General features: G+C 40.7%; 1 protein-coding gene across 5 annotated transcripts in view; it reads left to right on the plus strand.

Annotated features, from left to right (window-relative positions):
* Positions 1 to 5,400: 5,400 nt before the first annotated feature.
* SFSWAP (splicing factor SWAP) overlaps positions 5,401 to 25,492 on the plus strand; it is a 78,709-nt gene continuing 58,617 nt past the window's right edge. For 3 of the 5 annotated variants that reach the window (XM_015889811.3, XM_007438110.4, XM_007438111.4), the window contains exons 1-7: positions 5,401 to 5,843; positions 10,030 to 10,199; positions 10,778 to 10,912; positions 16,031 to 16,119; positions 18,565 to 18,790; positions 19,598 to 19,713; positions 20,363 to 20,495. In XM_015889811.3, coding sequence (XP_015745297.2) covers positions 5,548 to 5,843; positions 10,030 to 10,199; positions 10,778 to 10,912; positions 16,031 to 16,119; positions 18,565 to 18,790; positions 19,598 to 19,713; positions 20,363 to 20,495 — 1,165 coding nt within the window. In that variant the 5' untranslated portion in view covers positions 5,401 to 5,547. Of the gene's footprint in view, positions 10,200 to 10,777; positions 10,913 to 16,030; positions 16,120 to 18,564; positions 18,791 to 19,597; positions 19,714 to 20,362; positions 20,496 to 25,492 lie in introns of all 5 variants that reach the window. The other 2 variants (XM_007438113.4, XM_015889810.3) reach the window with 2 other exon arrangements.

The raw sequence follows: 25,492 nt of genomic DNA on the forward strand, positions 1-25,492 counted from the left end.
ATGAGATGGTTAGATAGCATCACGGAAGCAATGAGCATGAAACTGAGCAAACTCCTGGAGACAGTGAAGGACAGGAAGGCCTGATTGAGTCTTCTCTCTGCTGCCACTCTGGGTCAATTCAGCTTGCTGTGGATCTTTTCTTACAAGGGCACTTCAAGCAGTTCGCATGTTTGGGGGGGCATCTCATAGGTTTGGTAGTGAAAGCAGTTTGCATGTGCATGGGGGGGGGTACCCTTTACCATCACAGAGTGTCAGAAACAGGCTTATAAAGGAGCCAACATCTAGTGGGACAGGAACCTACAGAATGATAAGTTCCCCACAACTTTAGACTAATGGTGGACTCATCTAGATTGCGGTCTGCTCTCCAAGGTCCTGAAAGCAATTTGTCTTGCTAAGACTCAGTTCTTGTCTACTGTTCCAGCAGACCTTGAGTTCAATCCTAAAGTGGTATTTTGGGACGCTCACAGTAGTAAGAGATGTCCAGCCTGGTTTCTACATACCTCCAAAGAGCTGGGGACTTTTTGGAGAGTAAGATGTCGCGCAGGCGACTTCAACTATACCAGTGTTTCTCAACCTTGGCACCTTTAAGACGAGTGGACTTCAACTCCCAGAATTCCCCAGCCAGCCATGCTGGCTGGGGAATTCTGGGAGTTGAAGTCCACTCGTCTTAAAGGTGCCAAGGTTGAGAAACACTGAACTATACCCATTGGAGTAGATAGTTCAGACTGTAGAGCCTGAAATCTGAAAACCAAATGTACTCATTAGATCAGCAGCCAGCGTTATTATTTTGTTTGCATTCCTTTTTTGAAACTGAATGCTTGAAATTCGATTAGAGAGCACGGTCTCCACTTCCAAATATCACCTCTCCAATCTGAACTGAGGTTAAACAACAAAACACAGAAAAGGAAATCAGGAGAGGCTGGTTGCCATCCAATCAGGAGTTAGCACCATTAGGCCTGCAGATGAACAGGAACATAAGTCATCGTTTTCCCATACTGAAAAATATGGTATTTCTAATTAAATTACATTACTTTTCCCTTGAAAGTTGCATCAACGTGTATGAACCAGCATTTTATAAATGTCTTCAATTATTTTCTCCTTCCTTCCTTCCTTCCTTCCTTCCTTCCTTCCTTCCTTCCTCCCTCCCTCCCTCCCTCCCTCCCTTTTTCCTTTTCCTTTTCCTTCCTTCCTCTCTCTTTTCCTTTTCCTTTCTTTCTTCCTTCTTTCCTTCCTTCCTCCCTCCCTCCCTTTTCCTTTTCCTTTTCCTTTTCCTTCCTTCCTCTCTCCCTTTTCCTTTTCCTTCCTTTCTTCCTTCCTTCCTCCCTCCCTCCCTTCCCTCCCTTTTCCTTTTCCTTTTCCTTCCTCCCTTTTCCTTTTCCTTTTCCTTTTCTCCTTCCTTCCTTCCTTCCTTCCTTCCTTCCTTCCTTCCTTCCTTCCTTCCTTCCTTCCCTTCTTTCTTCCTTTCTTCTTTCCTTCCAGCAAAAGAAGAGCCACCATAACTTAATCTGGTAAAATCCTAACTCAGTTCAGTTGCACGGGTGTTCTATGATACATGAAATAATAATGAAAACAGAACAACCCTGCTCCTTTATGGCCTGGCAAAATGACATTTACAAAACAGACAAGAATTATATTATTTGGTCAGTTAATTAGTTAGTTGAGTAACTGCTTGGAGCTGAAGTCTCTGGAGAGATATATCTGGCCTGTAGCGTACGCCATGGATTCACTTTCCTTAATGAATGGAAGGAAATTTGTTTTATTGTCCAGGAGCTGTTATTCTTAATGGATCTGAGAGACAGGCTAGAAATATGCTATTCTCGGGGTAGGATTGATTCTTAACAGCTGGCAATGCCAAGGGTCTGGGAGAAAATTTAATTTGGAACCACGCTAGGAGTGCACCCTTGTGCTTTCCCCTATATTACTGAATGGCTGGCTTACATTTCGATGAGGGCCACGCAGAGCTATGAATGTATGCGATCAGCCCAATAACGAGCACAGCAAACTCAAACATATGTATATATATTTATATTTATATTTTGAATTTGTCCCCGCCCATCTCATTGAAATGACTCTTAGGGAATTCATGAGTAAACCAGGGATTATTGGTAAGTAAAAAGTATAAAGTCGATTTTTTTTTTCTCTGTTTGTTTTCTTCCTTTGTGTTTTTAGTTTGCTTGGGGTTGGCGCTCTCTCCCTCTCTCTTTTTTAAGCTTTGAGGCTGTTTTGTTAATTGCCCTTCGTGGAAGGAAAAGGACATGCAAGACAAAATATTATTTTTGTAGCAATGCGTGCGCACACCCACGGATAGGAAGAGAGCTGGCGTCTCGTCTCGATGGAGTTCAAACCCACGGCCCTTTGCTTGATTTCTGCAAGTGGAAATGCTCAGTATGAAATGGGGAGAGGGGGCTGGCACGAAGTTCAAAGGTTTCCATAGCAACTGCAATCATAACAGCTGAAAGACAAAACCCAAATGGGGAGGGCAGGCGGGGGGGGCATAATTATGAAACAAGCATTTTAGGCTTTTATTTACACAGAAACGCCTTTGCTGCTCAGTTGATTTCCAAAAAAAGGAACCCTGAAGAAAAGGAAACATGGTCCACAAATTCAGTAGAAACACTCCGTAGCATTTTTTTTTTCATTTTTCTTTTCTTCTAGAAAGTTTGTACCTTTTCATTTGCAAACCCTTACAAACACAAGCAGGATTACGGGTAGCTGGTGTCGTTTATTGTTCTTCTCATATGCATCCTTCTGGTGTTATGCCTTGTTAACGTCTTGGAGTTATTTGATCAAGAAGCACAGCCATCTAGATTTGCAGAATGAATGAATGAATGAATGAATGAATGAATGAATGAATGAATGAATGGAATAAGGAGCGATCCATGAGGTCGGACAGATGGGAACTCCTAATAGAAAGCACTTTTGAACGCTTTAAAAATTGCTTTTATGGTTGTTTTATATCACTGTAGTTACTGTTAAGAATTGTTAGTCACTGTTAAGAACTGTATTATAATTTGTATACATTGTGAGCCCCCCAGAGTTCCCCATTGGGGGAGATGGGCGGAGAATAAATTGAAAGAAGAAGAAGAAGAAGAAGAAGAAGAAGAAGAAGAAGAAGAAGAAGAAGAAGAAGAAGAAGAAGAAGAAGAATAGCCACCCAGAGTCACATTGCGCGAGATGAGCGACCATGTAAATATGATTACATAAATAAGAACTGAAAAACTTCATGTTTCTTCCTAGCAGATTTAGCTGACCCCACATTATCTTTACGATTTGGGGGGGGGGGGGTTAAAACTGAGCGCCACAAAAGGAAAACTTGGGAGATCAGGTGAAGATGATTTGATCTTTACCCCCAACATCAAAACACTTCCATGAATACGGCGGGGCTGTTGGACAGTTAAAGGTTTTTCTATAACCTTATTTACCATGTGCGATCAGAACCCCCAAATTGATCTAATACGGCCCTTTATCTGAACCAAAGAGTACTACTGAGAACAGCCTATGTGGTTATCGTATCTGATTGGGGTAAATTGTAGGGGTGACCCAGATATATGATTTGCATTTAGGCCTTTTACTCTGTTTTGTAACACAGGGTCTTTTCTTGTTCTGTATTTTGTATTTTGTACTCTGTTATGGCTTAACGGCTAATCAATAAATTATTATTATGACTATTAGTATTATTATTGTGGTTGGTTGCACAGTCAGCCAGATGTTTAGACTGGATTTGGCCTTTTTGTCCACCTATTGAGTTCTTTCCAAGGACTGTTGTTTGATGGCGTTAAAGGTATCATCACAGGATGGAAGCTGTTCCAAATAAAGCTGCCTTTCGCAATGGACTGATGGTGATTTTGTCCATGCCGAGGGTCTTCAAGAGGTGCTCCAGATGTTTTGGGGCTGCACCCAAGGCGCCTATAACTGTTGGGACTATCTTTGCTTTCTTTTGCCACAGTCGTTCTACTTCTATTTGCAGGTCTTTGTATCTTGTGATTTTTCTCCAGTTCTTTCTCTTCTCTTCTGCTGTCTCCAGGTCTTGCAATGTCCACTATCCAGACTTTTTTGTCTTTCTTATCAACAATGGTTAAGTCTGGGGTGCTGTGTGGCAGGTGCTTGTCTGTCTGGATTCTGAAATCCCAGAGCACATTATTATTATCATCCTCTTATTTATTCTGGTTTTCTTCATTCTGCTTTCCCAAAAAGAAAACCATGTTCCTTGTTATTTAAAACATGGCTAGTTTTAGGCCCCAGAAGCCCTAGTCAACGGCGAGGAATGTAGGCAGTACAATTCAGCAACATCTGGAGGGCAGTAGTTCAAATGTAGCTCAGAGAAACTACATTTCCTAGAGGCTTTTTTGTCGTTTTTCTGCTGAAAAAGAGATGTGACAGTCAAAACACTTAACCCGCCTTTCCCATGTCCCTTTCTGTCGTTTCATTCCTCTTTGAATTTTCTTTAGCTCCTACAGTAAGTTGTGTGTCTTTTCCTGCCAGCCTTCGAACAAAAAGAGCATCTTAATCGCATTGCAGCTTCTTCCCCCAAAAAAGAAGGTTTCAAGTTGCAACGCTCCTCTGCCTTTGATCTCCAACACCGAGGTATTCCTACAGTGACCTTATTTTGTTGGAAAAAATAAAGGACAAGCCTGAAAAAGGGGGCACATCTGAAAGAGGTTCCTGAGGATTACCCAAAACAAAAAAACCAAAAAAAAACACCAATGGTTTAGGTTTATAACTTCGCTTTACAAGGGAAAATTCAAGAGTGGAACCAAGAAAACAAAGGATTAAATTAAATAAATCTAAAGGACAGCTTTCTGAAATAAAGAACTGTCCTTTATCCTAAAGGGCGTACAGTCACTATAGGTATTCCTCCCTCCCTCCTCTTGCAGTTTTCCAAACAGGAAAGGCTTCACCGGTTGGATTTCTGCCTGAAATGCAAAATTGAACGGCAGAGGGGCCTCAGTTAGGAACTAACGCAGCAGTACTGTGGCCTATCACTCATACAGCCCATAAAACCATTAATTCACTGCTGCCATAAATATAATAATACACGCAGTCTGCAATTCTAACCAGGCTACAGAGAAGCAAGACCTTTGGGACTCCTCCCACTCCTCCTCCCCCTCCCTCCACTGAAACCCCGCCCCCTGAGTTTCCTCGGTCTTCTCTGGACTTCCCATTCGGGGTGGCACTTTCGCTCTCCGTGGCGTACTTTTTTTAAACCCCAAATTACATTTCCGCCTCTGGCTTAAAAAAATAAATAAATAAGCCATCCGTTTGCCTCGGCCTACGGCCAAAGCCGAAACGCTCCGTTCTGACTTTTTAAAAAACAAACAAACCCTGAGCTCGTGACGAATCGGCCAAGCGCCGCTTAGGGGCCTACGCGCCGCGAAGAACTTCCGGGCGTTCCCCTCCTGGGCCGGAAGTGGGGAGCCGCCATTTTGTTGCGGGGGATGGCGGCGTCGAGAAGGCCGGAGCGGCGTCTGCCGGGCGAGGGGTCGCGGTGAGGCGGACGCCAGGGCGCCTCCTTTTCCTCCTCCTCGCGAGCGGCGACTTCTTCGGGCCATGTACGCCGGGCGGCCGAGCGCGGCGGAGGCCGCGGCGGCGCCTCCGCCGCGGACGATCCTGTCGGTGGGCGGCGTGGGAGCGCTCCCCGCGGCGGCCTCGCCTGGCGGCCCAAGCGGCGGCGGCGGCGGCAGCGGCGAAGGTGGGAGCGGTGGCGGGGTCGGCGGCGGCCGCGTGGAGCTGCTGGTCTTCGGCTACGCCTGCAAGCTGTTTCGCGACGACGAGAAGGCGCTGCAGCAGGAGCAAGGCCGCCACCTCATCCCCTGGATGGGCGACGCCTCCATCATGATCGATAGGTCGGTGCAGAGCAACCCCCGCCCGACTATCGCTGCTCTCGTTATGGTTGTTCTTATGATCCTCGCCCTCGTTATTGCCATGGCGGTTCTCCGGGGGGGGGCGGGGGGCGGTGATCCTCTGCCAAGCGGGGCTCGGGAGAGCGGCCGAGGCGACGAAAGGCGGCGTTGGGCCGGCCTTCCTGTCCCTGCCTCCTTCGACAGGGGCTGGACTGCCGCTCCCATCCGCTTCTAGCTTCCCTGGCTGCTTTCAGACGTGGTGGACTACAACTCCCATCCCTGCCTGCCTTCGGATATGCTGGACTGCAATCCCCATCCAGCATCCCAGGCTGCTTTCAGATATGCTGGAATAAAACTCCCATCCCCACCCAGCATCCCTGGCTGTTTTTGGATATGCTGGACTACAACTCCCATCCAGCATCCCTGGCTGCCTTCAGACACACTGGACTACAACTCTCATCCCTATCCAGCATCCTTTGTTGCTTTTGCATATGCTGGACTACAGTTCCCGTCCACCATCCCTGGCTTGTTTCAGATATGCTGGACAACAATTCCATCTAGTTGTGCAGGGTTATAAATCCCATAATCTATAGGTAACATACTCAGTATCCACAATATGTGCAGGATTAGACTTCCCATCATCCATTTCCACCTCCCTGGTGATCTCTGTACATGCTGGGCTACAGCTCCCACTGTCCCACCTGTCCAGCGCTGGACAGGACACCAGGTCAGAGGTGGCTCCCCAAAACCCACAAGTTTTGAAGGTTCTTGTTTCCACCCAATTGTAGATCGCTGGGTTAGTCTGTTGAGAAGGCAGGGAGAGTTCCCAAGATTTCAGTAAAATATTTGTTCTGAGTACCGGGTTGTTCTGCTTCTCCAGCCGTATCTTATTGACATCGTGGTGTTTGTTTTTGAGTAAACAAAATTTTACTCAAAAACTTATCTCAGAATTCTTATCTGATTTTATAGCTTCAGCAGTTGGAAAGGCCATACAGGGAGTTCTTGGTCAATAGGGAATCTGTCACTTGGTTGTAATGCCAGTACATAAATATAATATAGTGTAACCTTTAAAAAAAATCTTATTAGAGGGCATGAAGTGCTAACTGACCTTTCAGCAGGGTTTTTTTTTAAAAATCTGCAAATAAACTTCTGAGTAGCAGCTTCCTGAAATCAGATGTGTTGGACTATGTACCTCCAGGGTTGGTAGCTGATGGCTGGGTAGGGAAGTCTCCTCAAAAAGCTTCTGTTTTATGCGTGCAGATGTGTTTTATTTGGTTGTGTAAAGCAGCTTTCAAAGGAATGGAATTTTTTTTAAAATGTGCAGTTTTAATATTCAGTCTGCCTGCTAAAGCGCTTCCTTCACACATTTAGCAGTGGTTTTAGACCATGAACTTTACCCATCTTTAAGGTGATGCTGGATTGGCCTTTAATGGAACAGACCAGCATGGCTACTCTTCTGGAGTTGGTTGTGATACGGCTCCTAGATTAGCTATTAAAAAAAAAGAGCAAATAGATTCCCTTGAATTCTGCATATAGAGCTACTAATGAAGCCACAACAGGACGTTTTTTAAAAAACTGCAACATTTGTAAAGTTTCCTTTTGTATGCAGCAAGGCCAGCTTGGAAATTTAGAAACCTTCTAGCTTCTACTTCCTCACCTCCCCATGCTCTCTTCCTCCTTGGCAGAGGATTGCTGTGTGTTTATATCCCCTCCCCCTTGTAGGAGTGGGTCCTATATAACCTGGGGTTGGAGTACCTTCTTTTCAAACCAAACTCTTTAATGACTTCTGTTATGAATGGGAGGAAGATTAATTGTGTCTCTGAATGTTTACCTGAGAAAGAACTTGCTCTCTGGGTGGTAGAGTTAATATTGGGATCTGTTATGCATTATGACTTTTTGGCTACACCATTTTTTCTTTTTCTTTTTTTTTTTTGGCCTTTTTGGTTTCCAGTAAGTCATGTAAGAATGCAGTCCAAGGTTAATGGCTTGTACCATTGAATCCTGCATTCTCATTCTTTCTCTATTCTACCTCAATTCACTGATGAGTCTTTGTTTTGTTCGTTTCATTTTTCTCTTCAGAGTAGAGTAGTAGCAATCGTTGTGACAGTCATGTAGGGACTGAGGTATAGGGACTGCTTGAAAGCCCCCCAGGGAGTTTCATGTTTGGCGATTAGAACTTCTGTTTCTGAATTCCTAATATTCTAATTAACTTAGTGCAGTAGCGCTGCTTTTAGTATGATGGAGGTTGTTCTGGATGTTGGCAAACCCTACACTTCTCCAGCTTCTGGCAAAATTCTTGGTTTTCATTGACTTGTAGATAGTTGTTCCGATTGTTTAGTTTAATAGTATTTTGTAGTTTCATGGAACCTTGCTTTATTACCGCAAAATGGTACAGTATTTACGTAATGGCGTTTGTAATGTTTTTATGCGTGGCAATTCCTACTCTTTAAAGCCAGAACTGGCAGGTGACTCTTTGTCAGGTTGTCATTTCATTGTTCTGGAAGATCTCAGGGCTTAGCTGTTGGCATTTTAGTGAAGGACTTGATAGCCAATGGGACTGAAATGGCATTGTGTTTAGCACAATTCCCATAGTGTAATGCAAGGAGAGTCTGAAGGCTTTGGTTTGAAAAGGGGCGTGTGGCATATTGCAAGAGCCTGCTCCTTCCATTTCGGCTTTACAAAAGCTTTGTAAGTTTACAGGATCCCAGTTCCCAAACCAAACCCTACTGGGAGCTCAACAAAACTCATTAATGGTGATTTTTGGTGAAACGTTAAAATGCATTTTCTTTAAACATTTCTAACAGAACCCTACTATTGGTAACACGTGCCTCATTTTAGGGTATATGGCCATATTTTGTTACTTTCTGGAATCAAATTGAAATGTAAATTAAAAATTGATTTGGTAATTCAGCTCCATGCTCATCAAACAAAATAATAGTATTTATCAGCCAACGAACTTCCACAATTTCTTGTGGGGAAGGATTATAAGGCAGTTAGCTGAACTTAATTAACTGTGAAAATGGTAGGAGCAAGCTGTACATATGCCCATGATCTTTTATTAATTTACATTTGTAAATTAAGGAGGTTTGATAGACATAGATCTGGTCACTATAGAGAATCATTTATTGATAATCACCTTTCAGTTTTTTGTTTTGATTTTTACCTTGCTCTCCCTAAAATTGTTTGCTTTTGAGGAAGTAATAATGGGATTGAGATGATTATTTCTTAGAGGAAAATGCTTTTTTTATTTACAAGACTGTTTTTTTTTTAAATAACAGTCTTCTCCTTATATTGGTTTTCTTCTAATGAGCCTTTTAACCAAACTTCATATTCAGTATTCCTCTCAGATTGGTGGAATGTACTGAGTGCTCCTGTCTGCTCATTTTTCCTGGTAACAAAGAAAATAGTTTTAAATCATAGCCTAATCCTGTTTTAAGTACCAGCCTTGCGCAGATTATAAAGAAAATTATTAGCCCACACAAATAATTAACCTGCTTAAAAACACACACAATTACAAAAAGTGACCAGATGAATTACACATCCAAGGTAAATTATGGATATGTAATTCAGTGGATTTGCTCGCATTTTCTGCAGAGAACCTCCTTAAATTGCACCTATGTTACTGTTCCTATGTATGTGTGTCTCTCTATCACATAACCCAGCGCTTCTTTCCTCAGCCGCATAGCTAGGGGCCGAGCCTAGCCATGATTTTACCTCCAATGGATGCAAGTTTCTTTGGTGAAGATTTCTCCTGAGAGTTCAAGACTAGCAGAAAGAAGCGAGGAAATTGCGACCGTTTGGTTCTTACGGATAGGTATTTATGTATTTGGGTTTGTGTAAATGTAAGTAATTTGCCTTTGCAGCAAAGAAATCTATCTATTATAGATGTATATATGTTGGCAAGGGTGTTAAATGGTTGAACCATAAACGGTAAGAATGCGAAGCCATTAGTTCCTCTTTAGCTGTTTAGATATTCTGCCTTTAATTTTAATCAGTAGTCCCTAAGGGGGAACTGAGGTTTGGTTTTTGTGTTTGTTAAAGGAAGTGGGCGAGAAGTGTTTAGCCAGATTAATGTGTCCCTCATTTAATTCAGTAGATCATTCTTTTCCAATACCTATGGTAAGTATTTGTATAGTGGCAGAAAGTAAAGCCCAAAGTTCCTTCGCTGATCATGTTTTTCCTGTTGCAGGTATGATGGGCGCGGCCACCTACATGACCTTTCTGAGTACGATGCCGAATATTCGACTTGGAACAGAGATTACCAATTGTCGGAAGAGGAGGCTAGAATAGAAGCCCTCTGTGATGAAGAGAGGTATTTAGCCTTGCGTACGGACTTGCTTGAGGAAGAGGCAAGGCAAGGTATTATTCAAGGACAATTTCCTGAGATAGCACACATTTGATTGAAAATTGTTTTTAAAAAGTCTATATAACTTTAAAAAAAATTGTTCCCAACTCATTATATACTCACTCTTTCTGATATTATTTTGACAGTACCCAGTGGATTCGAAAAACAAGCGTCTTTGCGTATCTGAGGACCCCAGGATAGTTTATATGTAGAGCCACCCAGAATTGCCCAAGTTTTGAGGGCAGGCTGAGAATTGAGACCCTTTTAACTGTTCTTCTTTAACAGTATTGTATCATCGAAAAGTTCATGTCTTCTTCTTTGTTTTTGAGTAGAACGACTTTAATGCTTATCTCAGCAGGAGAAATAAAACCAAGATCATCCAAAAAAAAACAAAAACAAAAAGCACATATCTTCTGCCCTTTTTGTACGGGCAGAACTGTCTATGTCCGCCAACGACCCATGTGGTGAATTTTGCTGTAATGTTTGTGCTTGAATGCTAGGATTAATGATATATTGTTCTTTTTAAAAGAAGCTTAGCTGTACTTAAAACTTTCCCCCCCTTTTTTAATTGCATTTTGCATTTTTATTCAAGAGGAAGAATATAAGAGGCTGAGTGAAGCTTTGGCTGAAGATGGGTCTTACAATGCAGTGGGATTTACCTACAGTAGTGATTACTATGACCCTTCAGAACCCACTGAAGAAGAGGAACAGCCTTCAAAGGCAAAAGGTAAGGAAAAGAAAAAAAATATTTTCTTTATATACCTGGAAAGAAATCATCTTGAGTGGCCTATGATCTTCTGGTTTCATTGATGAAAGGCATTGAGTTTATCAGGCGCTTGTGGTAGATGCACAGAAAACAACCATCTCTTGAATGGCTTTCTGTGACCTTGTTTTTAGAGTCCTAAAGGGATGAAACAACGTGAGACACCTACAGTGCCTTTTTAAAAAAAAAAAATTATTTCATTTATTTATCAAATTTGTCACTGCCCATCTCGTTGAAACGACTCTGGGCAGTTTGCAGCGAAAATAAAATTCGCTAAAATACAATATAAAACAGACCTAATAATAAATAGCTTCTAAGCAAGATGGAAAGTTAGGGAATAATTCAGCTTTTACTGTGATGCTAAGTGTTTTTTCTATCCCCAAATCAGTTCCATAGTCCACTACCATTTTGTTACAGGAAAACACGGAAATCATGTTTGCCCTAAAATAGGCTTGCCTCTGTTAAAAACAGCGTTCCCCTCAGATTCCTGGTCTGAATTGTGGCCCCCAATCTCCTTGGGGTTCTAGTTCAGTCAATGAAGGCTTCAACTGAAAAGATCAGAGCAACTCGCAGTGTTAATTAAGTATTTGTTTTATGGCAATTGTCCTAATACACACAACAGCGGTGAGTTTTGTTGGTGGTGGTTCTTTTGATAAGTGCCAACTTGGGCAACTTAAAAACTGCACTAAGCAAATTAATACTGGATTGGGTACTTATCGTCCACTAATCATGATAGTATACAGTGGGGCAAAAAAGTATTTTGTCAGCCACCAATTGTGCAAGTTCTCCCACTTAAAAAGATGAGAGAGGCCTGTAATTTTCATCATAGGTATACCTCAACTATGAGAGACAAAATGGGGGGGAAAATCCAGAAAATCACATTGTCTGATTTTTAAAGAATTTATTTGCAAATCATGGTGGAAAATAAGTATTTGGTCAATATCAAAAGTTCATCTCATTACTTTGTTATATATCCTTTGTTGGCAATGACAGAGGTCAAACGTTTTCTGTAAGTCTTCACAAGGTTTTCACACACTGTTGCTGGTATTTTGGCCCATTCCTCCATGCAGATCTCCTGTAAAGCAGTGATGTTTTGGGGCTGTCGCTGGGCAACACGGACTTTCAACTCCCTCCAAAGGTTTTCCATGGGGTTGAGATCTGGAGACTGGCTAGGCCACTCCAGGACCTTGAAATGCTTCTTACGAAGCCACTTCTTCGTTGCCCGGGCGGTGTGTTTGGGATCATTGTCATGCTGAAAGACCCAGCCACGTTTCATCTTCAATGCCCTTGCTGATGGAAGGAGGTGTTCACTCAAAATCTCATGATACATGGCCCCCTTCATTCTTTCCTTTACACGGATCAGTCGTCCTGGTCCCTTTGCAGAAAAACAGCCCCAAAGCATGATGTTTCCACCCCCATGCTTCACAGTAGGTATGGTGTTCTTTGGATGCAACTCAGCATTCTCTCTCCTCCAAACACGAGTTGAGTTTAGACCAAAACGTTCTACTTTGGTTTCATCTGACCATATGACATTCTCCCAATCCTCTTCTGGATCATCCAAATGCTCTCTAGCAAACTTCAGACAGGCCCGGACATGTACTGGCTTAAGCAGGGGGACACGTCTGGCACTGCAGGATTTGAGACCCTGGCGGCGTAGTGTGTTACTGATGGTAGCCTTTGTTACTTTGGTCCCAGCTCTCTGCAGGTCATTCACTAGGTCCCCCAGTGTGGTTCTGGGATTTTTGCTCACCGTTCTTGTGATCATTTTGACCCCACAGGGTGAGATCTTGCGTGGAGCCCCAGATTGAGGGAGATTATCAGTGGTCTTGTATGTCTTCCATTTTCTAATTATTGCTCCCACAGTTGATTTCTTCACACCAAGCTGCTTGCCTATTGCAGATTCCGTCTTCCCAGCCTGGTGCAGGTCTACAATTTTGTTTCTGGTGTCCTTCGACAGCTCTTTGGTCTTGGCCATAGTGAAGTTTGGAGTGTGACTGTTTGAGGTTGTGGACGGGTCTTTTATACTGATAGCAAGGTCAAAAGGTGCCATTACTACAGGTAACAAGTGGAGGACAGAGGAGCCTCTTAAAGAAGTAGTTACAGGTCTGTGAGAGCCAGACATCTTGCTTGTTTGTAGGTGACCAAATACTTATTTTCCACCATGATTTGCAAATAAATTCTTTAAAAATCAGACTATGTGATTTTCTGGATTTTTTTTCTCATTTTGTCTCTCATAGTTGAGGTGTACCTATGATGGAAATTACAGGCCTCTCTCATCTTTTTAAGTGGGAGAACTTGCACAATTGGTGGCTGACTAAATACTTTTTTGCCCCACTGCATATTGCACGTACCTGCACCCACACGCCCCCACGTACGTTTATGCAGTCAGACGTGATCACCGTGACTCATTATGCGGTCTCTGCCTCAGCATCCCTACAATAATTGCTGTGAAGCGTTCAGAGCCAGCCAGAGTAAATTATTCTTGTGATAGATACGTTGTCACAAACAAATGTACTGACACAAATGGTGCTGAATGTATACTTCTGCCCTTTTAAGATGAACGTATTTTTTTAGAGGCTGAAAGAGTTTCTTTGTGTTAAGTAGCTTGCAACTGGTATGGAAGTGAATAAACAAGTGTATTAGCCACCTTAATCTTTTTTAAGACAGCAAAGAAAGTAAAAACTCCCTAATTCTGATCAGTGCTTTAAGATTCCCTGAAATATCCTTACTCGTTGTTTGAAATACTTGGACATGCTTTCTTGCTTTTCTTAAGTGAGTCGTACAGGTTGTCTGATAGGAAATAGAAGGCTTCATTATGCAGAAGTATTTTCAATTAATTTTTGCTAGCAAATATCTGGTGTTGCTCATTGCTTTTCTGTGCAATCTAATAGGCGCAACTTGCTTAAAGAAATAATACAAATGCACCACCAGTTACCTATGCAGTCATAGCACAAGGAACATCAGGAGACTGTCACGTTTGATTAAGAGATTTTGTGTTATGTTTCTTGCTGGATTGTCAGTAAATTAAAGTTTAATGATGATCCATTTCCTGAGGCAGTTCAAGTGGCCCAAATCCAGCTTGAGAACAGGGAGAACGGGTAATGTGGTAGCTGTTTCCTTACATCGTTAATGTGTGATGTTTTCCTCTGCCCACTGCTCTTTGAGAAACTCAAAATGCTTTTAAAGACTTGTCATGGTAAAGCTTACTGTTGTGTCAAATCATACGAACGTTCAGTGCCGCTGAAGAGAAACAGATGTTTTTAGGGCAGATCATTAAAGCAAGTCCCCTGCAGTGAGTTAGCTGTCTATGAGTGTCTCCCAAAACATGTTTTTTTTTTTCTTCCCAGTGACAGTGGAAGTAGAAAAACAGCATTGCAGGAAATGTTTAAAAATAAATGGGAAAAAAATAGAGAGTTGTTAAATCACTTTGCCTGCTACGTGGTTTGTAGTCCCTGCAGATTTGGGGTAAGAGAAAGACAGTACTGTAGGTATTCTATTTTCTGTGTAACTGTTTTATTCACAATTTGAGCCTGCTGATTTTATGCGCCGTGGGCATTAGTATGAGCTGTACATGCCAATTGTCGAGAGCCATTAGGACTTGCTTTGTATGGGAGAAGTGAATCTGACACACACATCCTCTGCACATTCAGACATGTGGGTGTGCACACACATAGAGCTTGTTTTGAATCTCAGGCTTGTCTTCCCTTCTCTGTAATTGAATTACAATTATAAGATTGCGATCCCTGGTTAAATGGGGATGCCGTTAATAATTAACCACTGTGGGAATTTGGAAAAAGGAGTTTATAAGCACGCCGATTCTGTGATAGATCAGAGGGTTGTATGTTCTCTGCCTGGTATTAGATGAGGACAGATCCTTCAGAGTATCTCCCCTTGATGTTAAGTATATTCATCTCAATCTTCCCTCTGTCGTTTTGATGCTGTATCAGCCAGCTGTGGAGAAACTTGGAAGAGATAGAATTCAGACATTCTGATGTAGCTTTGCATATTTCCTTCTGATCCCAGCTGTTGCCTGTTGTTGTTCTTTCAAAATCAGATTCAGGAAAATAATTGAATTGAAGATTAATAGAGTTCATTTAGCGATGCACTGTATCAAGTGAATATAGTGTACCACTAACAGAACTCAGTGAATTAATTAGTTTATCAATGAACACTATAAATGGAGTTACTGTATCCACATGCTGTATAAAACTAGGATTAGGTAGTACCATAATATCCCCCATCAGAATTCTGTACAAAATGGCCAAATTTAGGCAGTGTGATTTCAGCCAGTTTTCCAGGGTTTGGGATCATTTGTGGATGGAAGAGAGAATGCTGCCGACCTAAAAAAAATGACCTGAAAAGTTTTGGCATTCTAAGTGAAAAAGCTGAGTTTTAGCTACTGATTCCTAAAGACTAGCCACGCTGGTATCAGGGAGCTGTCAGTAATGAATTAAATGTTGTTCTCCCAGTAAGTCCCATAGTTAACCAGCATGAATTAATCTAGCAAGGAAGTACAGATTATCTCAAAAACCAGAAGCTGGTTGTGTAAATACATGCATAAAGGATTTATCTTCTTGACAGTGAGAAAGGAAAAGTCTGCAGTCTGCTGTAATCAAGATTGATGGGAGTTTCTCCATGCTACCTATATTCTTGTAATAGCTCTTAACTTTTGAATCACTGACGTGTGCGTGTTTCAAGGACACTTTTCTTAATTGGTTCTGATTGTATAAGCTATGTTCGCTGGTATGTCACTCGGGTGGAACTTGTATTGAACGTCTGCAACAAACATAAGATTTTGCCGTGATGGATTAAAGGCTCAACCCTGCAATGTGTGTTGATCTCCTAGACCGTAGTTACGCATTCAGGATAGCAAGACATGCTTTGAATTGCTTCTCAGATGGGCAGACTAACCAAATAAACAGAGGTGATGAAACAAAATTGGCACTGTAACATTAGCATGGAAATATGCAGATGGGAAAATAAGTCTGCCAAAAAGTGCTAGTGAAGCTTACATTATGCTTTGTTTGTATTCAGTTTACAAGAGTAGTCCTATATGATAGTGTATCATCTTCTAATTTATAGTTGCTGTAACCAAGGCAGAAAGCATAGAAGAAAATGAAGAACCATTTATTGCCCCTTTGGGATTGAATGTACCTTCTGATGTGGAACTGGTGAGTGTGTTTTTAATATATACATCAACACAGTGTAATACGTACAGCATCTTTTTTCTGTAATTGTGAGTAACGCAAGTAGTAAATCTTGGTCGTCATCAGCTCGGAAAATCAATTCTGAAAGCTTCCTGTGTATCTTATCACAGTTCGTGTTGCTTGGTGTTGCATTCAGATTGGCAGATTTCGACTGTAGTCCTATTCATAGTTACCTGGGAGTAAACCAGAAGTAAGCCTCTTCTGAGCAGAGATTCCCAGATTGAGCTGTTAAACATTTAGGACTGTGTTGGGTGCTACTGATGTGCTGCAAAAGAATGTTTGGCCTACTGCAGACAATTGCTATAATAATGCTCTGATGAGCAAAAACCATCATCTTTTAGGGAGGTTATCTGAAGTTTCTTCATAAGATTTACTGCTCTGGATTTATTTTCCCAGTCTGGCTCCTCCGAGTTGAATCTTTCTGATGTAACTTCTATTTTATTACCTAGAACATCTAGTTTCTCCTGATTCAGAGAGGTAGGAAAATATTTGCCTGATTATTGCATTTCAGACGTTATTCTAATGCTTTTCCAGTCCACCATCTGTAGAGTAATTTAGAATGAAATAAGAGATGTGTTTGTGCATAAGTCTGAGCCCTTTCACGATTAAACCATATCAGATGAAGGTGCTAGTCTTCCTCTTGTGACTTGCACTTTGCAGTTTCAGGCCCTGTGCAAACATTAATCAAAGCCTTTTGATATGGGGAAGGCATCTCAGTATCCTGAAATTCTGAAAGCAAGTTAAGTTCTCCGAGGAGGACATGGAAGAACTCCTTAGGTCTCTAGAATTCTTACAGATGTCCCATAGAGAGCTAACTGTAGCCCTTCTTTGTTCTTAATTCCCTCCCCCCCCGATCTGTAGAATTCATTTCCTTAGCATTATTGCACCCATGTTTATGACTAGAGGCATTTTTTATCTCTTTACTAGCAAATCATGGTTATCTACACAAGGTTACCGATAACAATATTCTAGTAATATCAGAATTATTTGCTCTGGTGTTTTCCCCTTAATCTTGTCACAAATGCGGGAGTATATCTTTGATAGGCTTCAGATATTTGAAAAAGGATACATAGATTTGATCTACCCCTGTGTGTGTGGCTCCGTGCTCTTCTCTTTAAACATTTTTTGTTGCCTTTGAAATTAACTGCACGATTGGAGCTTTGCCTAAGAAATCTATGAAGCTGTTGCAGAATCAGTGTCCCACCGTGTAAATAACAGTATGCAGTAGGTTCATTTTGCCATCTAATTTTAGTACCAGTGTTTCTGTTTAAAATGGCCAGCGTGATGAAGGAGATAAGGTGGTAGGCTAGGACAGGTTCGATCTGTTTCCAGTTGTGGAAGCACATCAGGTGACTTTGGGCAAGTCACTTTCTCTTGACTAAATCTACCTCACGGGATTGACAGAGACATTGGAGAAAGGAAAGTATGTTACATTGCTTGAATCTCTGAGAAAATATGGGTAGAAATCTAATTAATAGTGCTTTTCTTAGAAGTGTTTCATGCAGTTAACGGGAACATAACTGACAGTGTGGAATACAAAACAAAAACGGTTCACGGAGTATTTCTGTAAAAGCCTTAAATGATATATTTCTCAGGTGATTTGACTGAAAAAAATGAAAAAAGTCAGTGAATATATATATTCACTTAATATATGAAATATATATATTTCATTTAGACAGAGTTCTTGTTGATAAATGCTTAGCATGAAAGATTCATATTCCCTTTTTTGTGTATTTTCTGCCCCAACATTGTATTTTAGCAATAATGGGAAATAGGGGGTTTCAAGAGCCCTAACAAAGGGGTTTGGGGCCACAGGTTGCCAATCCATGTCCCAGATAGTAGTTGCACCTATATTGAAAAAGAATAAAGCTATAAAGTGACTACTTGCACACTTGAACTTACTGAAAAAGTTGGGCTTCTTTTCTTCCAAGTTTTTTACAGTTCTAATGGCCACATTTTCCATCGTGATTTGCAGTCATGAGATCCAGAAGCTTTTTCAGAGTTTATCTCTATGGCTTGCTACTCATTGGATGAGCACAGTTCACAAGCTGCACATTATGGTTTCCCACTTTTATTGTTGCAATTCCAGGCAGATGGAAGATTTTATGGCTCTCTGCTAATCCACACTAGAGCTGTATTTGGTTTTGGCATCATAAGTTCTAAATTAAACCTTGCATTTGTCCTACCAATTTGTTCTGGAAGCTCTATATTGCCCTGTGTAATCGCAGTTACAGAATATAAAGATGTCTTGCCTATTTTCTTTGAGTGGTAACGCTCTCAAAGAGCAGGCATTTTGCTTCCAGTTTTAAGATAATTTGCCACAATGTGAGCAAGGGGCGGGGGGACTAAATTGAAAGAAGAACTGTATCTGTAAAAAATGAATATAATTTTTTCCCCTTTTTGCCGTAGCCCCCAACAGCCAAAATGCACGCCATCATAGAACGGACTGCAAATTTTGTTTGCAAGCAGGGGGCTCAGTTTGAGATCATGCTGAAAGCGAAACAGGCTCGGAATTCTCAGTTTGACTTCCTGCGATTTGATCACTACCTCAATCCTTACTACAAATTTATTCAGAAAGCTATGAAGGAAGGACGCTATGCTTCATCTTCGGAAAAGAAAAAGGAGGAGGAAAAAAGTAAGTGATCTTTTTTTGAAAAACGGCATCAGGCAGGAGGCAGCTATAAGCTTGTGTGTTGCTGTCTGAATCATTCTAGCTTCTGACAGTTGAGAGAGCTGTTTTCTAATGTCTGCTGCAGATGTTTTAAGTAGTTTCCAAAGGCTGTAGAGCTTGCTGGGGGATGATTAGAAGTTTAAACATCTGGGAATGATGGCCTCCCAAGGCATAACCCAACTTTCAGCAGCGTTTAGCAGAGTTCCTTCTTAAATCCGTTTTAAAAAGAGCTGAAGTTTTATGCTTGCGTTTACACGGCTTTGCCCCTTTGACATGGCTCTGCTAAAAATGTAGCCGTAACTTTGAGAAAACATTTGGCTTAACATTCCAGGCAGGAGATGTTATATATATATATATATATATATATATACCTAAAATAAGCTAACATGCAGTTAGAGAGAAAAATGTTAGGAAGACAGAATTCACAGTATTCCAGTGCAAAATGGATGTTGTACAGGGGTGATTTTGCGGAAAAAGTCTAGATGCCCTTCAAGGCAGCATCATTTGCAGCCTCCACCAATATTCCGAAAATAACATTGTAAATAATAATAGCTGCTTTTTAATGCAAATGCGCATACGTGGAAGCCTCTGCTTTGCCCTTAACGTAATGGGAAAGCTTCAGCTAGCAAGCAAAGGGGCTTCAGCTTTTTCCTCGCTCCTTTCAGCGTCCTCCCGGTGTGGCTGCCAAAGCCGTGAGGTGCTCTAGAAGCCTGTTCCTCCCAGAATACTGTAACGAAGTAAAGTCTCACTATTCCCTTCTTCACTTGATAGATGCAGCAAATGCTGAGGATGAAGATGAGGATGAAGATGAGGACGATGGAGAAAATTATCTGCATCCAAGCCTTTTTGCTTCTAAGAAGCGGAACAGGCTCGAGGAGCTTATGAAGGTAGGCAGCCAGTTGAAACTTTCTGAAATAACATCCATTTTCTTCAAGCAGAAGACTTCAGCCCCCAGGTTTTAAAGTGCTTAAGTTTGTGAGCTTTTTATACAATAATCCTCCCCACCACCACCTTTTTTCCCCCTTTGCTTTGACAGGCCCCTATTCCAGGTTACTAATGGTAGGTAATGGCCTCTTAGTTTTCCACACCGTTTGGGGTAGGCCTTTTTCTCCTGTGGGTTGGGGCATTTTCCTCTTGTCCACCAGCAAAAACCTTTGCAATCTCCCTTCTTCCACTTGTTTTTGGGTGGTAGCTGTTTTCTCTTTTTGCTTAATTTTTGCCGTGATGGTGTGTCAGTGAAACTTGAAAACTTCCTGATTTTGTAGCCTTTTAGAAATGGACCCATTTCAAAGGCAGGCTACAATCTCAAAACAGTTTCTTTCAAGGACAGAATATTCAATGGGCCAAACAGGGATAAAAGTGTTAAGCTTCTATCCCTCCTCATAATTCTATCTCCAGCAAGCAACTTGAATCCACCAGGCCTGTGTGGTTGAATACTTGTGCAACCTTTTTGAACCACAGAGATTATCATTTAATGTTGGGAAATCAGCGTGAGGGGATGTGGACAATCATGTCACTTGTGTTTACCCCTTGCAGCCTCTGAAGGTGGTGGATCCAGATCACCCGTTGGCAGCCCTTGTTCGCAAAGCTCAAGCTGACAACTTAGCTGCTCCTCAGACGGGCGAGGGAGCAGCAGCTCAGTCGTCTCAAGTAGAATATTCCTCCGATCGTAAGTACATATTGATAAGAGAATTAAGCATGTGAGAAGGCCGCTGTTTATTAATGGGCTCGAGGAGACAGTAGTGGTGATTATTGGATAGCCTTTAGGAGATGTGCTTCTTATCAATTTGGTTGCATGCTTGGGCAGTTATCTTCTCTTCATTCACACATTTACACACTCTGAACACATCTGTAAGTTTCAGGAAAGGAAGTAGACTTCTGTTGTTTGCCATCTGCAGCTCAGGGTTGGATATCCAGAAAGAGCAACAGTGTCTTTGTTGATAAGATCCAGCCTCAGTACTCTGTTTTGGAGATACCAGTAATTAACCTTTGAGCCTATGTGTGTATATTCAAAGTGAATTGGGTATTGGAGCCGCAATTAAATACACGGAGAAGTTAACAGAACGAGCATTAAGGATGTGACAAAGGATCTTATTCAATAGATGGATGAACGCATTTTGCACATATAAAAGAACCTTGCCAACTCTAAAATTTTTCAAATACTTTCTCTGAGTTCAGAATTGGGGGTGGGCGGGTATTGTTGCATGTTGGGCCTCAGACCTCTGGGTTAAATTTGTACGTGCTAGAAGATGTTTTCTTGATTGGGGTCCCCTCCCCAGAATAGGAAAGCATGTCTTTGTAGCTGTAGAATATCCTGTTTAATACAGCTTCCCTGCAACTTGTTTGATCTTTTTCTGTTCAGCTTGGGCTGAACAATGAAGCTATTGCTTTAGAGTTGATAGCAATACTCCAGGAATAATGATCTGTCATTCTTATAGAGTAATAGTCGCATCAGATGATGTATTTTTGTTCCTTTCCAATGATGTCGCTGCCCGTTTTATTAGAAGAGAGAAGATTGATTGTACAATATTGATATCCTTAACTCCAAAGAGCATAGTGGAAGAGAATTAAATTAAGGAAGATGGTTTCATTTCTCAAGGCACATGCCGTGCATTAGTGTATCCAAATTGAGCATCATAGGGTATGGTTAGCAATATTTTCTATGCTGCTCCTCTACATATAAGTGAGATAGGACAAGCTCATGTTAGTCTGTATTAACATCAGAGGAATGATGATTCAATTCCAGAGAGGTTTTGGATTCTTGCTTTCTCAACATAGTATCCATGGAACCACAATAATTCTGATTTAAAAACCAGCAATCTGGGCTGCAGTTATCTGTAGCTAGCTCATTCTTGGTGTGGAACACTGTGGTTAAATGGTTTTAACCCTTCATTTGATTAAAATTTGGGGGGGGGGGCATTGGCTTCCCTGCACATTAAGGACAGGATGGAGGAGACATGCAAGTTCTGACAATGTTTCACAGAGATTGCATGGAAGAAGGAGCTTCCAGACCCCTCTCAAAAACTCGCAAGTCTTGTAACAGTGGGAAAATGTTGTTAATTTAGCTATATTTCTCCATAGTAGAAGAAAAAAGTCAAAACTGCTTAATCCATTTCAGAAACACAGCACTGTTCTTCCTTTAAAAGGATGTTCTAATTTATAACTAGAAGATTATTCTGAACGGTAGAGATGCAGGTTCTAACAACAGACAAGCTCCAGTACTGCGTATTTTGACTGACCCCAAAAGGTGTGAGAACTCACCTGAACGATTCTTCTTTAACGTGCACAGAACTTTTTCTTTGTACAAATGTTTTTAGCAATGGAGGCTCACATCTCTGCAAAATCTTGGCAATGGCCACAGAAGCAAACTCCCAGATATTTTATTGCTAAGAATGCAGTTGGCTGTCACCTTTTAGCACTGCAGTTCAAGGGTCATCCCACTCAAGTCAATAAGGTGATTTCAAAGTAATTCGAAAAGTGCGGGCTCAGCATCTGTGCTGCTGGCTCTAATTATGCAGTCCATACAAAAATTGTTTTTCAGATAAATTGAGATGCTGTTATTTCCTCTATTAAAGTTGGGTGCTAAGCATTCAATATAGAATGACAAAAAACCCGCATGCCTTCTTTTTTTATATTCCCATGTATGTCTATCTTTGGGCAATTGATCAGTGTTAAGTTCCTGACTTTTATTACTTGCACTAATTTGTGAATCAACACTTGTGCTTTGTTAGGTAATATTTCAGTTTAGGCAACTGTTACATGTCGGGTAGTCTGTTTTGAGTGCCCTAAAGCACAAATAAGAACCTGTCGAAATTATTTAAGTGGCTGAGGGGTGTGTGTGTGTTAACGTTCCCAAAATGGGCATATTCAGCGATTGGATGGAACACAGTCTGGTACTGAATCCATTATTGAAGAAAAGCTATAATATAAATGTAGTGTGATATTAATGTCAACCTAGTATATAAAAGAACAGGACGTTTTTCTAAATGCCTACTACCCACAGTGCTAAAATGATCTGAATACTGAACTTTAATTTAAATTCAGATTTCCACTTACATAGAAAATCCAATGTCTGCAAGCTTATTCATAGCAGTAACCAATTGAGGATCCTCTTAAGTTTTTCTGTGAAATACGTGATGTAATCAGGATTTCAGTAATGACGAAAGAAGTGAAATCTCAGTGCGAGTCTCAAATCTGATATGTGGCCTTCCATTCTCTGTCTCTGCCTATCAGAATACTCTTTTGTTCAGAAATATATATATATTTATGGCCTATTACGTTGAAGCATTGAACTGCAGAAAAGTGTACTGTTTTAGGTTTTATGGAGTGCAGGTATTTATTTTCCTAATCCTGAATCCTTTTGCTGGGTTTGCATTAACGGCATTGGGTTTTAATAGCTAATATTCTCAGAGAGGGTTGCTGAAGTTACAGTAGCGCAAGATAAACTTGGAAGATTGATTAATCAGTTGAGAAAGGGCTGGCAGGTGATATTTCAGGATGCCCAGAATGGAGTTGTAACAAAAAATGTTAATTCGAAAGCCTCTCTTTTAAAATAATTTAACTTAATTAATGAGGTGCTCTCTAGAATATCTACAAAAGCACATCTGTCTGCCATGAATAGTTAAAAAAAATTACTGGTTTCAGTGAGAAATAATATCAGCATTGTTCATTGCTAATATGAGGAATGTAATGGAACATTTCATATCTGGCCAATGATGGTCAACTTTCTATTTACACATGGCCCTGTGGTCTTCTTTTACAGCCAAGAAAAAAATAAATGACCAGGTATTATGGGTACCAGTGCCTTCTATGGTTCATCTTCAGATTCTTCCTGAAATGGCAGTTTGTTTCACTTATATTAGGTTTTTTATTAGGTTGTTTCTATTACTGATCTCTGATCAAAAAGAATTTGATTTAGTTATGTTAGGTAGATGGACTCAGCAGGAGTTTGGAGTTGGATCCAACAACATAGACATGGAGGTTTCTCTTAACATTGGTTTTCAACTTTCAAACTGGTAACATACAAAGCTCATTAATGTGATTTTAAAGAATAGTTTGATGTGAGGCAAAAATCAGTCACTCAGCTCCCTTGGCTAAGCGCAGATGAAGGAGAACCAATTTATTCCTTTCCGTATGTTAGTTTCCATTGCATCCGTTCCTTAATTTGTTCTTGTGCTTCTACTAGTGAAAGGTTTTCTTAATTAACTTATTGTAAGTATTGTCTAGTCCTGAATAAAGAGTTTTCTTGAAGGATTGGCTTAATTTTCTTGATTTTGTAGCCCAGTCATTCCTTTTTCTTCATGAAATTAGCTGCATTTGAGATGCTTCCTCACTGAGAAGGCGAGAGGTATAGTCATCTCAGACAAAGTTTTGCTCTTGAGCAAATTAAGCTCATGATGGGTATCCAAAAGATAGTTGATCTGATTAAATTATCTGGATTAGGAAAGAACTCATTATATATTGAGATATCTGTAATTGGATTCACAGCATCTAGATTTTTACCTTTTGGAAGTTTAGAAAGAAATTTAAATATAAAGGACTTTACATATTTTGAGAGTAAAGCATCAGTTGACGATTTTCTGGAGTCTTACCCTTTTGAAAAAATACAGGTAGTTCCCAGGTTAAGAACGCCTGGTTTACAGACGATCTATAATTAAGAACAGAGCCTGTTGTAGCAAAATTTGAGTTAAATACACAGTGATTTGAGTTAAATACACAATGATTCGAGTTCATTACACACTACTACTTATATAGCATTATACAACAACACTGTTCCAGCTTACATACAAATTTGACTTAAGGACAGACCTTGGAAATGGAACTCGTTCTTAAACTGGGGACTACCTGTATTTTTCCTTTGTTTTGTTTATTAGTACTTGTTTGCATTTCTTACTGGAAATAGGTAAAGCTATTGTAAAGAAAGGGGGGGAGTTGCATAACTTTCTCAAAGGGACATTTGTCACGGTAGTCATTGTTAGTTCTATGTGTTCTGCAATACAGAATGAATTTGTAAAGTGAGTCATTTATTGCATATTAAATATTAAAGTGAGTTAAAGGCCAGCTGAGCAAAGGGCATAGTGCTAATCACCAAATAGTCATCTTAATAAGAAAATTAGGTCTTGGCAAAATGAGAGAGAATTACTTAACAGTGCTGTAGAAAATTACCATAACTTAAAACCCCATAATAAAATAAAAATGGCAGTTATGGTCTCCACAGAAGACATTTTCCTATGACAATCTTGGGATTGAGAGGAAGAGCTCTGCCAATTGATTGCAATGTAATCTTTGTGTGGATGATTATTTTCACACATTTTGTATTTCATTTAGTGGGAGAATGTCTAAACAGGGATATCTGGACTGGCTATATAGTTCTTTGTGAATCCTATAGGAAGTTGCCTTATATTAGTCCAACTTTTTCATCAAGCTTGATATTCTCTACTGTAGCAGGCAGTGATTCCTTCTCCAGAGACTGAATTTGGGAGCAGATTCTCCATCTCTGACTTGGTGTTCCTCTGTAACAGGGATTTGTCATGGACTATGGAAACCTGATCTACTGAGAGTTTGAGGCTTGGTCATTCTCTGTTTTTTTTAGAATTGACTGTATGAGCTCTGCAATCCTTTTAATATATACCGGGGGGGCGGTATTTTAAGAACACCTTGTTGAAT

This window comes from Python bivittatus, unplaced genomic scaffold (assembly GCF_059951505.1).
Source record: "Python bivittatus isolate LINGU-HERP-01145 unplaced genomic scaffold, Pbiv_v1 ctg000100_np1212, whole genome shotgun sequence".
NCBI classification, from domain to species: Eukaryota; Metazoa; Chordata; class Lepidosauria; order Squamata; family Pythonidae; genus Python; species Python bivittatus.